Here is a 13,821-nt window from a genome sequence, read left to right as displayed (position 1 = left end):
AGTGGTGCATCCTGGTGAAGCCAGCCAATGGTGCATATCATGCAACCTGTCATCCATGCCTGAGAACAGCAGGACCAACATTCCTGTGATGAAGTTAGCCGTGCTTCCTAGGGAACGGGCCCACCTTTGCACATCATGCAGTTTTCATCCATATCTAACCAGCATCGGCAAAGCCAAAGGGTCTGGCTTTAATGCGCTATTATATACAAACTATTTCTGCATGCTTGAGTCTGTGCTTGACCCATCAAATCCAGACCTATTGGCTTTGCCAATACTTGTGTTCTTTTTTAGGTCTAATGCCTATTTTTTTTCTGGTGTAATTGTCTCTGCAGTACTTGCCATTACTTACTATTGATTGGCTTCCACGTCACTCTTGCTTCTTATTGTTCAGCTCCTTCCTGTTTTGGCTTCAGTGTTTGGCCCTGCCATGGCGCATGGACTTATTACAGCTTTCTGTTTGCCTCCAGTATCCTTCCACTACTAGCGCGCTCCTGCAGGTACTTAAAAAAAAATCAACTTTGTGACATGCACTCAGGGAGAGTGCATGGCACTCTACAATCTGCCTCTCTCCATCGCCCCTCCCTCATATTGCTTTTAGCTGCTTTCTTTTGTTGATGGCCCCTCCCTTCTCCTAGGCACCTCCCTTGTGTTGCTTACCCCCCCTGCGTCCTCCTGCCGCTGTTTGTTGTTGCTACTCCATCCCTCCTCCCAGGCACCTCCCTCGTGTTGTTTACCCCCCTCGTGTTGTTTACGCCCCTCGTATTGTTTACCCCCCATGCCCGCCTCCCACTGTCTGTTGTTGCTGCTCTCTCCCTCCTCCGAGGCACCTCCCTTGTGTTGCTTTCCCCTGATTCCTTCTCTCACTGACTCTTGTTGCTGCTTCCTCCCTCCTTCCATGCACCTCCCTCGTGTTGCTTCCACCCTCATCCTCATCCCACTGTCTATTGTTGCTGCTCTCTCCCTCCTCCCAGGACCTCCTTTGGTTGCTTTTCCCCACGTCCTCCTCCCGCTGTCTGTTGCTGCTGCTCCTTCCCTCCTCCTAGGCACCTCCCTCATGTTGCTCCCCCACGTGTTACTTACCTCCATGCCCTCCTCCCGTTCTCTGTTGTTGCTGCTCTCGTTCTCCTCCCAGACACACCGTCCTCGTGTTTCTCCCCCGCGTTCTCCTCCTCCTGCTGTCTGTTGTTGTTGCGCTCTCCCTCCTCCCAGGCACCTCCCTCATGTTGCTTCCCCCTCGCGTCGTCCTCCTGCTGTCTGTTGTTGCTGCTCTCTCCCAGATACCTCCTTCGTGTTGCTTCCCCTGCATCCTTCTGCTCTGTTGTTGCTGCTTCCTCCCTCCTTCCACGCACCTCCCTCGTGTTGCTACCCCCACGTGTCGCTTACCTCCATGCCCTCCTCCCGCTGTCTGTTGTTGCTGCTCTCTCCTAGATACCTCCTTCGTGTTGCTTCCCCTGCATCCTTCTGCTCTGTTGTTGCTGCTTCCTCCCTCCTTCCACGCACCTCCCTCGTGTTGCTACCCCCACGTGTCGCTTACCTCCATGCCCTCCTCCCGCTGTCTGTTGTTGCTGCTCTCTCCTAGATACCTCCTTCGTGTTGCTTCCCCTGCATCCTTCTGCTCTGTTGTTGCTGCTTCCTCCCTCCTTCCACGCACCTCCCTCGTGTTGCCTCCCCTGCGTTCTCATCCCGCTATCTATTGTTGCTGCTTCCTCCCTCATCTGCCACACCTCCCTCATGTTGCTTCCTCCATGCCTACATCCCACTGTCTGTTGTTGCTGCTTCCTCCTACCTCCCAGGCACCTCCCTCGTGTTGCTTCCCTCGCGTCCTCCTTGCGCTGTCTGTTGTTGCTGCTTCCTCCTACCTCCCAGGCACCTCCCTCGCGTTGCTCCCTCCCTCGGGTTGTTTCCCCCCTGCGTCCTCCTGCCGCTGTTTGTTGTTGCTGCTCACTCCCAGGCCCCTCCCTCGTGTTGCTTACCCCCCTCGTGTTGTTTACCCCCATGCCCTCCTCCCACTGTCTGTTGTTGCTGCTTCCTCCCTCCTCCTAGGCACCTCTCTCGTGTTGCTTACCCCCTCGTGTTGTTTACCCCCATGCCCTCCTCCCACTGTCTGTTGTTGCTGCTCACTCCCAGGCCCCTCCCTCGTCTTGCTTACCTCCCTCGTGTTGTTTACCCCATGCCCTCCTCCCACTGTCTGTTGTTGCTACTCTCTCCCTCCTCCCAGGCACCTCCATCGTGTTGCTTTCCCCGATTCCTCCTTCTGTCTGTTGTTGCTGCTTCCTCCCACACACCTCCATCGTGTTGCTTCCCCCCGTCCTCATCCTGCTGTCTGTTGTTGCTGCTCCCTCCCACACACCTCCATCATGCCGCTGTCTGTTGTTGCTGCTCCCTCCCACACACCTCCCTCGTGTTGCTTCCCCCCACGCCCTCATGCCGCTGTCTGTTGTTGCTGCTCCCTCCCACACACCTCCATCGTGTTGCTTCCCCCGTCCTCATCCTGCTGTCTGTTGTTGCTGCTCCCTCCCACACACCTCCATCATGCCGCTGTCTGTTGTTGCTGCTCCCTCCCACACACCTCCCTCGTGTTGCTTCCCCCCACGCCCTCATGCCGCTGTCTGTTGTTGCTGCTCCCTCCCACACACCTCCCTCGTGTTGCTTCCCCCACGCCCTCATGCTGCTGTCTGTTGTTGCTGCTCCCTCCCACACACCTCCATCGTGTTGCTTCCCCCCCTGTCCTCATCCTGCTGTCTGTTGTTGCTGCTTCCTCCCTCCTCCCAGGCACCTCCCTCGTGTTGTTTTCCCCGATTCCTCCTTCTGTCTGTTGTTGCTGCTTCCTCCCTCCTCCTACACACCGCCATCGTGTTGCTTCCCCCCCACGCCCTCATGCCGCTGTCTGTTGTTGCTGCTCCCTCCCACACACACACCTCCATCGTGTTGCTCCCCCCCCCTGTCCTTATCCTGCTGTCTGTTGTTGCTGCTCCCTCCCTCCTTTACCACATCTTCTTTGTGTTGGTTGCGCTTCTCACACTTTATCACACATATTGTGCAGCAGCGTGGGCTGATTCACAACATGACTTAAAGAAAGAAAAGGTGCTATGAAGCGGTCAATACTGGGCACAGCAGCGCTTTTTTCTTTAAACAATGTTATCTTGCACAGCTGCCTGCTCTGCTGAGCAACATGGCTTAAAGTAAAGAAAAAAAGCGTAATGACACACAACACTGGTCAGGTTATGGTACTTCTTTTCTTTGCTTAAAGCCATGGTGCACAGCTTTGCGTGCTGCTGTTCTACATGTCTAAAACATATATTGGCAAAGGCACTAGATCTTGCATAGGCAAATACTATTGGTTTTGCCAATGCTTGTTTCACCACCTGTTTGCTAGATTTAGGAACCTGTATCTCGTCTGTTTTCAGAGAGGTTCGACCGAAAACAGCGGGTGGGCAGATTTTGTGTCTTCCCAGGCGGGACCAGTTAGCTGCTCTTATCAGAAAGCAATGTAATTAAAAGGCATATTACTGGGTTTCAAAATTGGGTTGAATTTATTTCCTCAGTGCCTCAGCGCCTGTGTTGATGAGCGCGGTCAGTCTGTGCCCCTCGGCTGGGATGAATCACATTCCTTCTATTCTAGCGAAATGTCCAGGTCTCTGGTTTTCAAAATGTGGTCACCTTACTTAATGCTGACAAATGTATACAAAGAAATATCAAGTACCCTGTAGCTAAGAAAACGCAGCATGTAAATCATAAATATATCACCTACTATGATTCTAAAAAGGTTTAGTTGCTGCCTGTGAATTACTTTAGCTCTACCAAAACACCTACTATAAACACGATATTGTATTTACAAAAAAACACAGCGGTGTAGTGGAATTCTGAGGGAGAGTACAGTCTACTGTCTCATTATGATGTGGTATGTGGCCAGGCGCAACACCCATTGGACTCAAAGGACTACAGCTCCCCCTCCCCCCCCCTCCCCCCCCCCGTGTGTGGCAGCCCGGGATGAGACACCTTCCCGGGCAAAAAAGCAGCCGCACCCGAGCACTTCACAGGTCTTTAAAAGACCATTTGCATGTTAATGAGGCCTCGCTGTTGTTTCACCCCTTCTAAGAGCCCCTGCAGCTCCACTCTGCCTATTGCTTAAAGATTCAGTCCCCCCCCCCCCCCCCCCCCCCCCGAAATTTGGCTCTAGTTGCGCCTCTGTTTGTGGCTGCTGAGTGTTGTCAGTGACATCCATCATACGCCCACGCACTTCCTGCAAAACTACAGTCCTATTTCTGTGTTTGCTGCATGACGTCTCCTGGAGGAGGTGTGGTTTAGAGCAGTGATTCTCAACCTGTGGTCCTGGGAGGGACCCCCGGGAGTGCATGAAGCCTCCTCAGGGGGTCCTCGACTACTTTCAAAATTAAATAATGTTAACAAATTTATATAGTATGGACGATGAGTGGCCTCAGGAAAGCTCCAACCTTTCTATTTGTTTTAATTTTATTTATATATGTGAGAATGAAATAAAATGGGTCATCATTTGTGTATTTGTTTGAATTCCTTTTTCTGTATTTTTTGTGTATTGCTTTGCGGTTCAAGTCATCAACAATGCTTACGCAGTAATGATTCAGTGGGGGTCCCCAGGTTCCAGTAATGACTGAACAGGGGTCCCCAGCAGCCAACAGCTTGAGAAACACTGGCCTGGTGGATAGAACTGCCGACCCTTGAGCTGGGAAACCAGGTTTGAATCCCAGCCTCTGCTCACCACCTCATGTGCTTTCAAATTATAGAATTGTCGCCACCATGCACCCCCGGCCCTTTCATGCACTCCCGGTCCTTTCATGCACCCCCGGCCCTTTCATGCACTCTTCTCATGGATAGCTGGAAACAGGTTGATGAGTGCATATCAGATAGCATGTCACCCATGCCTGGAAAAGGGCACACGGATCCATATCAGACAGGCTCCCACCCATGTCTGAAAACGGGCCGATGGGTTGAAATCATGTTGTACCTGGACCCCTGGAAACAGGCACACATAACGGGTGTGTTTCATACTCTGTTGTCTATATCTGGAAACATGTGCACAGGTCTGCATCATGCAGTCTTTTATCCATTCATGAGGTCTATGGGGGCCCATCATGCAGCCAGCCCATCATCCATGCAGTAGAGTGGGTTCTCCAAGGGTGTAGTATGTACCTATCATGCTATCTGTTGTCACATCTGATAAGGGGCCCAAGGGTGCTTAGCATGCATTTTGTCCTTCTCGTATGAGAGCGAGTCCATCTCTCCTAATCACTGGCCGTTCACTTCTTAGACAATCAACAATGATCGATTCATTTGCTCCACGCGAGCAAGTCAGGTTGCTACCTGTTTCTGCCCTGAAGACCCTTTTCAAAGCAGATCTTTGGGTCGAACCCCAACAGTTTACAGTCCTGGTCACTTATTTAATGTCAGACTTCAGTATTTCTGAACTGATACATGTCTGGATGCTTTATTCATTTGTATCCATGTGACCATTGCTAACTGTAGCTAGTTTTCTGTGCACCTTACTATTTCTTCACTATTCCACTTGCACTGAGCTGCACAAGGAAGCCGGAACTGTTTATTGGTTTATGGTTGTTTGTCCGTAGTGTACATCCATATGAAAGTTGAAACGCGTATCTCATTGATTGTTACAAGGCAGCATATTTGACGCTCATGGAGGCTTCCTAAATGATGCCTGTTCTTGAACACTGTGAGCCTTTATACCTTTATAAAGTAGTTACCGGAGTTCCTGGGAATTGTGCTTTTCCCGCTGGTTCTATTATTTTTTAGTAATGCATGGTGTCGCTCACCTTCAAACTCAAATTGAATCGTTGCCTCGCTTACTCTGAGGCAAGGTGAGTTCTGGGTGCAGATAGATGGAATAAATGCATAAGCCGCACTCTTATGCACATCTCAATACAGTCTGCAGTTGTGGCAGCACAGAGTGAATGCAAAAGTTACAATGAGTGAAGTTCAGCTTGCTTTATTTGTGCGTTTAAAGTGCCGCACGACACGCCGCAGCTTTTTCAAAGGAAGTGGACAGCCTAATATCACAAAATGCGGAGACACTCACGTTTGTTGGCACAGCAATCACACTTCTTTCTTGCTTGCAATTCAGGCGAAGAGCTAGTTGTTGGATGGGGTGTATTGCGTTTGGGAGGAGGAGGTGGGCCAGGGAAAGCACACTGTACGCCTACCTAAATTTCAATAGCTAGATATACAAACATTGGCAAAGCTAGTAGGTCTGGCTTGCATTTGAGTCTTAAATAAAACATTAAAAGCATGTGGCAGTAATAAAAATAAAAAAAAATGATTGTATACAGTATAAAATTAGATCAATAATTTAATTGCTGATGGTTTAAAGTACTTTTAAAGTGTAAAATAGTAGTTCCCGGATGGCACAACAAGCACTCCGCTGGAGCTGCAAAGAAACATGAAACAGTTCTTGGCATTCGGCGAGACAGGAATCCTCCTCTAGGCAGAAAGTCTATGCATATTTTTTAGAAGTGCTAACAATATGTTCATGGAAGCTGCTGCAATTTAAAGCCAGTCCTAACGAAGACAACGCTTTCGTTCATTACCTGTCTCCATGTTAGCTAACAGCTGTGAACTGAAAGCTAAGTTCACATGTAAGGAGCTTGAAAACTTCACAGTACTTCCACCGGCCTCACTAATACTGTAAATGAGGGTTGTTGAAGTTTTGCGGACGTCCTTTTTGCTCGCTTCACAGTCTCCGTGATTGGCATTGGTCTTGTGACGTCGGGTAGCTGCCATGTTCTACGTTTTTGCCCAGTACGTCAGAGCTAGTCATACATAAGTTATCACATGCTGATTAGGACGTCACAACTAGGTTGATATAAGTACCAGTGTTTAACACGTTAGAGGGCTCCCATGTATAATATAAGGGATAAAGTACCTCCTGTCGTACTTCATAAGGATATTCCAAGTCAAAGAGGAGTTCCATAAACACATAGAGGAACGAGGCCAGAGGCCAAGTTCCTTTATACATTTAGGGAACTGCAAGGTGGCATGCATGTACGCCAAGGGGTAGTTTATCCCATATAATACATGGTCACACCATCACCTTTCCATCAAATCACTTCAAACCTTGGTGCGTTGCTCTTTCATATGAAAAAGGCAGCTTGTTTGCAATCATGAACAATATTAATAAAACCTCCAAAATTAAACCCATCACAAACCTCTTAGTTATTTGTTGCAGACGGGTATTAGGAACAGTTCAATGCAGATCCGTTTTCAAATAAGGAAAGGCTGCACTTGCTCAAATTGTGTGGAAACATGCAGAAAGATTCTAGTTTTTTGCTAACTAAAGAGTGTAAAAAATAAACATGTCGTTTCTGCTTGTCATTGTAAGCTAAAAAATAGAGCAGAAGAAAGAAAATCCATTTTCCGTTTTCCTTGCTTAAACAGGTGCCCCATGGCCGCTCCTGCCCCATGGCCGCTCCTGCCCCATGGCCGCTCCTGCCTTTCGCCTCTGCTGCTAACTCTGGCAGCAAGCTTTGTGACATCAGAACACGACTGTAATAACCTTATAAAAGTACAGTTCTGACATCCTTTCTTTATAATTGTTGACTGGGTGCGTCACAAGTTGCTGATTATAAAGAAATTAGAGAATGCTGTTTATGCAGAGATTACAGGGTCCCAAGTATTATAATGCTAATAACAGGAGTGTGGAGAGGGGAGCAAGGGTTATATGTGGATTGGCAGAGATTAGGGGTGTTGGGTATTCTCGCTGACGAGTTGGTTGAAACAGGGTTCCCTCCCTTCCTCCAGGGATGTTCGGCGGAGCATCCCTCCGTTCTCGCCGAGACATCTCCGACTCCGAGGCAGTAATAGAAATTAATTGAACACCAGACGGATGCAAATTGAATTTAATTGGAAGACTAGATTGGCAATCAATTTAAATTAATTGGGATGCATTGAGATGCACGTTTTACTGTACTCCTGTCTATGAGGGCTGGTGGGTAATTAGGGGAGCTGCGGGATGCTTCAGATGCAATAAAGTGAAATTTAGTAGGACACCGAGCATTTAAAACAATGGGGCGAGGGTGGGTGCGTGGAAGCCGCTCTTCCAGGCGCAGTGCGGTGATGTTCAGAGGAGGTGCTGGAAACAGGGGGGCAGGAGGCACTTGGCATCTAAAGTTCTGCGGGGGAGACTTCGATACACGTTTGTCTTTGTGGACTTACTCCAAAGGGCCATGCAGGGGAAGGGAAAAACTCATGTTTACTATCTTTGTCATGCGAGTTCTAAATTGCAGAATAGCTCTCTGTTCAAAGACATCTGGTTAAGTGTTGGAAGGCAGAATTCCCCTTTGCTGGGTGACATCTGGTTGGGTGTTAGAACGTCCCTTTGTTAGTTGATGTCTGGTGGTTTTTAGAAGACTGAATGTTCCTTTGTTTGAAGTCTGGTTGAGCTTTGGATGTGTGAATGTACCTTTGTTAGCTGACGCCTGGTTGGGTTTTAGAAAACAGTATGTTCCTTTGTTTGAAGTCTGATTGGGTTTTAGAATATAGAATGTTCCTTTAGTGGAGTCTTGTTGGGTTTTAGAATGTCCCTTTGTTAGCTGACTGGGTTTTTAAAGGGCAGAATGTTCCTTTGTTTGAAGTCTGGTTGGGTTTAAGAATGTCCTTTTGTTAGGCGGCATCTGGTTGGGTTTTAGAATATAAAATGTTTTTGTTTGAAGTATGTCTTAGTTTTAGAAGGTCCCTTTGTTAGCTGACTCTGGTTGGGTTTTAGAAGACAGAAAGTTCCTTTGTTTGAAGTCCAGTTCAGTTTTGGATTCTTTGAAGGTCCCTTTGTTAGGTGACTCTGGTTGGTTTTAGAAGACTGAATGTTCCTCTGTTTGAAGTCCAGTTCAGTTTTGGATTCTTGAATGTCCCTTTGTTAGGTGACTCTGGTTGGTTTTAGAAGACTGAATGTTCCTTTGTTTGAAGTCTAGTTCAGTTTTGGATTCTTGAATGTCCCTTTGTTAGCGGACTCTGGTTGGGTTTTTAGAAGACAGAATGTTCCTTTGTTTGAAGTAAGGTTGGTTTTGGATTCTTGAATGTCCCTTTGTTAGCTGACTCCGGTTGGGTTTTAGAAGTCAGAACGTTCCTTTGTTTGAAGTAAGGTTGGTTTTGGATTCTTGAATGTCCCTTTGTTAGGTGACTCTGGTTGGTTTTAGAAGACTGAATGTTCCTTTGTTTGAAGTCTAGTTCAATTTTGGATTCTTGAATGTCCCTTTGTTAGCCGACTCTGGTTGGCTTTTAGAAGACAGAAAGTACCTTTGTTTGAAGTCTAGTTCAGTTTTGGATTCTTGAATGTCCCTTTGTTAGCTGACTCTGGTTGGGTTTTAGAAGTCAGAATGTTCCTTTGTTTGAAGTATGATTGGGTTTTGGATTCTCGAATGTCCCTCTGTTCGGTGAGGTCTGCTTCAGTTTTGGATTACAAAAATACCTTTGTCTGATTGCATCAGGTTGACTTTTGGATGGCAAACGTCCCTTTGTGCGATTACTTTTAGGTTGCATTTCTTATTCAAATATCCCTTTGCTCAACTAATCTCTCTTATTTACAGCACCTGTAAACAGCAAAAGTGCAGTATGAAGGCTATATTGAAAAACAAATCCTTATTATTATAAACTGATAGTCAAGGCGCTGCTTCCTGGTCTCCCAGGTTGGGGTTTTAAAATAAATATTACGAGTTCCCTTGGGGCAGAGATCCTGTTTCCCCCAGAGTACCTGTATGACTTCGGTCAGGTGATGTTGGACAGGGTTGTCACAGGAATAAATACTTGGGTAGCGTCTAGACTTTGTTTGCCCTTTGTGGTTCTGGGGACCGAAGTCCTTTGATCTAAGTATTTTTGAACTAATCAGGACTCGGGGCCAGGGCCAGCATCTTGATGAAGGCAGGCTAGGCATTTGCCTAAAACCAGCCTGCAGGTGGTGCCGCAGAGCATATGTGTTTCACTTTTTAGGTCTCGCCTGGCGTAGGCTGCGCAGACATGCGCAGTCTCGATGGCGAGATTTAATGAGTTAGGGTAGATTTCACTAGCGGGGTTTAAGCCCCGCCCCTCATTTCCATTGGCTGGCGTCACCGTTTATGCTAAACGGTGGCCAGCCATTGGAAAAGAGCTTCCAGTGACGTACAGTTTTCTCTTTTAGAGCCATCCCAGTTGGACTGGCTCGCTTGGTTTACGTTTGTGGTAAAAGCTTTCTTATCTTTATGGGGCCATGTGTTTCAAACACATGGCCCCATAAATATAAGAAAGCTTTCGCGAAGGACGAAAGTGAAAGCGGACTGTGCCTTAAAGCGGACCGTGCCTTAGCAGTTCAGCCAGGCAACACAAGTCAGAGCGGAGTGTTTGGACAATTGCCAATCTCACCGTTTAATTTTTGTTTTGATGTTTTGTTTTCAAAGGATCGCTTTTAAAAACCTGGTTAACATAGCTTGTATTGTCTTTGCCCTTCAGTATCTGTTACTCCCTCTTTTTACTCCATATTGCTGTCCTACCTCAGCTCATCTGTTGCTTACCGTCATCTTTTCCCGTGCACTCTGCGTTTTTTGGTGTACATAAAATTATGCCAGTCATCTGCCTGTTCTCGTTCGTCGCTGCTCATTGGCAGCTATTTCTCCCTCCGCCCACATTCTTTGCTTTCAGGCACACTTACTCTTTCTTTGCTTGCTACTGGCCTGCTTGATAATCTTTTTTCACATACTTTTTTTTAACCATCTTAGATGGGTGAAATAAAATGCACAAACATTGTCGTGATGCTGGGGTCATGTGTGTATTACATCGGAGGCCATCGGTGCTTGTAGTTGGCAAAGAGACAAACCAGACTGTTCATTGCTGTAACGGTGCTTGCCTGGGTGTCCCGAGCAGGAGTGCAGTGGGCTCATGACCGCAGCAGCTGTCTGTCCGTGCCGAGGGTTACCTCTCCTTGGGTGGGCGGAGCCAAGGAAGAGCCGTCGTAGCTGTCCGACTTCGGATCTTGTCTGTCCCTTCCTATGTGTTGCATTGCCTCTGCCCCCTTCTCTCTCTCTCTCTCCACAAACACACACACACACACTATCTCTATTTCTCTTTTGCTATTGCTTTCTCTCTCTGTCACACACACTCTCACACTCTCTCTATTTCTCTTTCGTAATTGCTTTCTCTCTGTCACACACTTTCTCACTCACACACAATCGCGCACCCTTCTTTCTCCTTCCTTCTTTGTCTCTCCATTCTCTCAGTTTTCACTTACACACACATTCACAGAGCTTATTTCTCTCCATATGTTCCCATACCAGTCGTGTCAGGCACTTTCGTGCTTACTTTCCCTCCATATTAAAGAATAATAAATGTTCCAGCACCCAGGCTTGCTAAATACATATAAGGTCCCAAAGGCGAGACCGATGCATTGCAAATGCTTGTTTTAAATTTGTTTTCTGCTTTTGGCAAAGCAGAAGGAAAGGGACAAGTTCCAATCTAGTATCAATCAGATGTTGGAAATTTGTACTGGTCTTAGGTCAACAAACGGAAGCACAAACCTTCATAATGTGGGAATCCATTCCCAAAAAATAGAATGCCCTGCAGGCAAAAAGGAAATGGGGACGGTATGCCTCCTGGTCCCATCTAGCAGTCAACCCTGTTAGCTGTATCATCTTTGATGAATGGGGGAGCTTTGCCTTCAAAGCTACAAAAAACATTTGCAGCACTCAACATGTGTGGCCCTCAAAAAGCACAGGGCCTGGGGAATAATGACCTCCCTGTCTTACCTCTTCTAATGGGTCTGTTGTCTGTGTAGTTCTATATTGATTTGTTTTTTTTTAAAGGGGCGAAGTATAAAAGTCAATTTTCTTTTATCGCATTTTAAATTTAAATCTCTCCATCTTTTGATTTGGGAACTGCAATGCTTCTACTGTGTCCAGTCAATGCAAGAGTAACAGACTCAATTGACCATTTGTTTGTGTTTTTTGTTTTTTTCCAGGGGTGCTCATCGATGAAAAGCCAGAAGCGAAGGCTGCGTTCTCCCCGAAGGTGTCGGGCCTAGAGCGCAGCCAGGAGCTCAGCACGGAGGTGTGCTTTGTGCTGCCGGTGCACAGCCCCCAGCCCGTCGCGACCGCCATTGTGACTTCTGCTTCCTCAGCCCCCACCTCCAGTGCTAGCCCGCTGGTGAGGGAGTCGTCCGCCCCCGCCCCGGCTCCACCGCCTCGATTAACCCCACAGCCTCAGCCCCGGCCACTTTCCCGGCCTCAGTCTCGCCCTCAGTCCCGGCCCCAATCCCGACCCCAGTCACAACCACAGACTCAACTGCTGCTTCCAGAACTCAGACCTCAGCTGCCCACCCACATCCCACCTCACCTCAGCTACCAACCTCACCATCACCATCATCAACAGCTTCCACATAACGGACTCCAGAACATCAGGTAGGTCTGATGAAGGCGCATGCGCACAACTCCATATAGGAGGAGCTGTCTATCTTTTACTTGGTGGAAACACTGGGCTCAGTAAAAATGGCCCATATGGGCACTTTTTACTTGTATCCGGGGCCACTGGAATTATGCAATGCTGCGGCGTTATTTGCATAGTTATCAATTTGCCACATGATCCATCATCTGCTGCATAATTAGCAGATTTGAACCAAAAAATTACTTCTAGCTCAAATGGATCAAAAGTTTTAAAAAAATGCAGCAACACGTGTTGGTGCACAGTGGAGGGCCCTTCAGAAAGGTCGACTGGTCACCTTTCAGTTGCTTGTTGATGCATGTGAGTGTTAAAGTGATACTACTGAGGGGACCCCTCTGCTAAGACAGTGTTACCATGGGTGACCGTGAAGTTATACTATCACATGTACAACATTATGACGCATAATGTGCCTGTTTTTGTTGCATAATTTGGTCATCGCTGCCCCATCGTGTGGCCCTCTCCTGCCGCAGAGTTCCAGTGGCCCTGCTTGTATCTTTGTCAAGGAGAATGTCTTAACCTGTGCCAGTCCAGGGAAGAAATATGTATGTTGAAAGCCATTTAACGCTTCATTGGGTTAATATTTCGAGAGCCAAACAGTACTGTACATGAGTTTTCAACACCGCATAATCCCGTCGCCTCTGTGGGATTCCGTTGTGTCTGCCCAGCCAAGCAGGGTGTAAGTCAACTCATTACCTGTTTCAACGCTCCAAAGTCACATTTGTGCAGTGAAAGAGAAACCACAGTCATTAAAAACGCATCTTTTTGCGTACTGCTGCCCCTGCCGGTGAGATTGTAGGTACCAGAGGCTTGGCCGGCCCTGCACGTGCAGGGCATCTTTTTGTCGGGCCTTCCACTGAAGCCTCTCATCCCCAGGAGGTGTGATGCTGCCAGGGTAGCCTTAGTATCGCAGCACACTTGTCTGATGTAAATAATTGTGTAAACCAGAAGTATCCTTGTAAGAAATGTGATTATGTTGCTGAATATTATAAGGCCTCCTGTTGTTTTTTGGGGGGTTTTCTGTTTTTTGCTGCTTGCGTCTGTGTTCTTCCATATTTATTTTGGGAAAAACAATGAAGCTGAAACTATTACTTAACTTTTAAATGTGCACTCACACTTGAATACCTGACAAGTTTCAATGACATAAACGGCCATGGATCAATGAAGGCCCTGAAATGGCAACACGCACGTTGTAGTGTCGACTTTGCGCAGGTCTGTAGTTGTTTAAATCTCATTTTAAGACCTTTACTTGCCATTCCGCAAGACATCATTTAAAGTCACTCAAAAACAAACGTTTTTAGCCACATTTAAAGATTAATAAAGACAGGAAGGTTGTTGGTCTTCTGTCTCTAGGCATCTGTAAAAATCAGTAAACACGGA

At 47.2% G+C, this 13,821-nt stretch overlaps 1 protein-coding gene across 6 annotated transcripts in view; it reads left to right on the top strand.

Moving 5' to 3' along the window:
* Positions 1-13,821, top strand: part of FBRSL1 (fibrosin like 1) — a 1,300,479-nt gene that overhangs the window by 1,254,320 nt on the left and 32,338 nt on the right. For all 6 annotated transcript variants that reach the window (XM_085635474.1, XM_085635477.1, XM_085635475.1 and 3 more), the window contains one exon: positions 11,966-12,404. In XM_085635474.1, the coding sequence (XP_085491600.1) occupies positions 11,966-12,404 (439 nt within the window). The remainder of the gene's footprint in view (positions 1-11,965; positions 12,405-13,821) is intronic.

The sequence above is a fragment of the Triturus cristatus genome, chromosome 11 (assembly GCF_964204655.1).
Source record: "Triturus cristatus chromosome 11, aTriCri1.1, whole genome shotgun sequence".
Taxonomy (NCBI): domain Eukaryota; kingdom Metazoa; phylum Chordata; class Amphibia; order Caudata; family Salamandridae; genus Triturus; species Triturus cristatus.
Note: the sequence above shows the minus strand (reverse complement) of the source record. Positions and strands in the feature narration are given on the sequence as shown.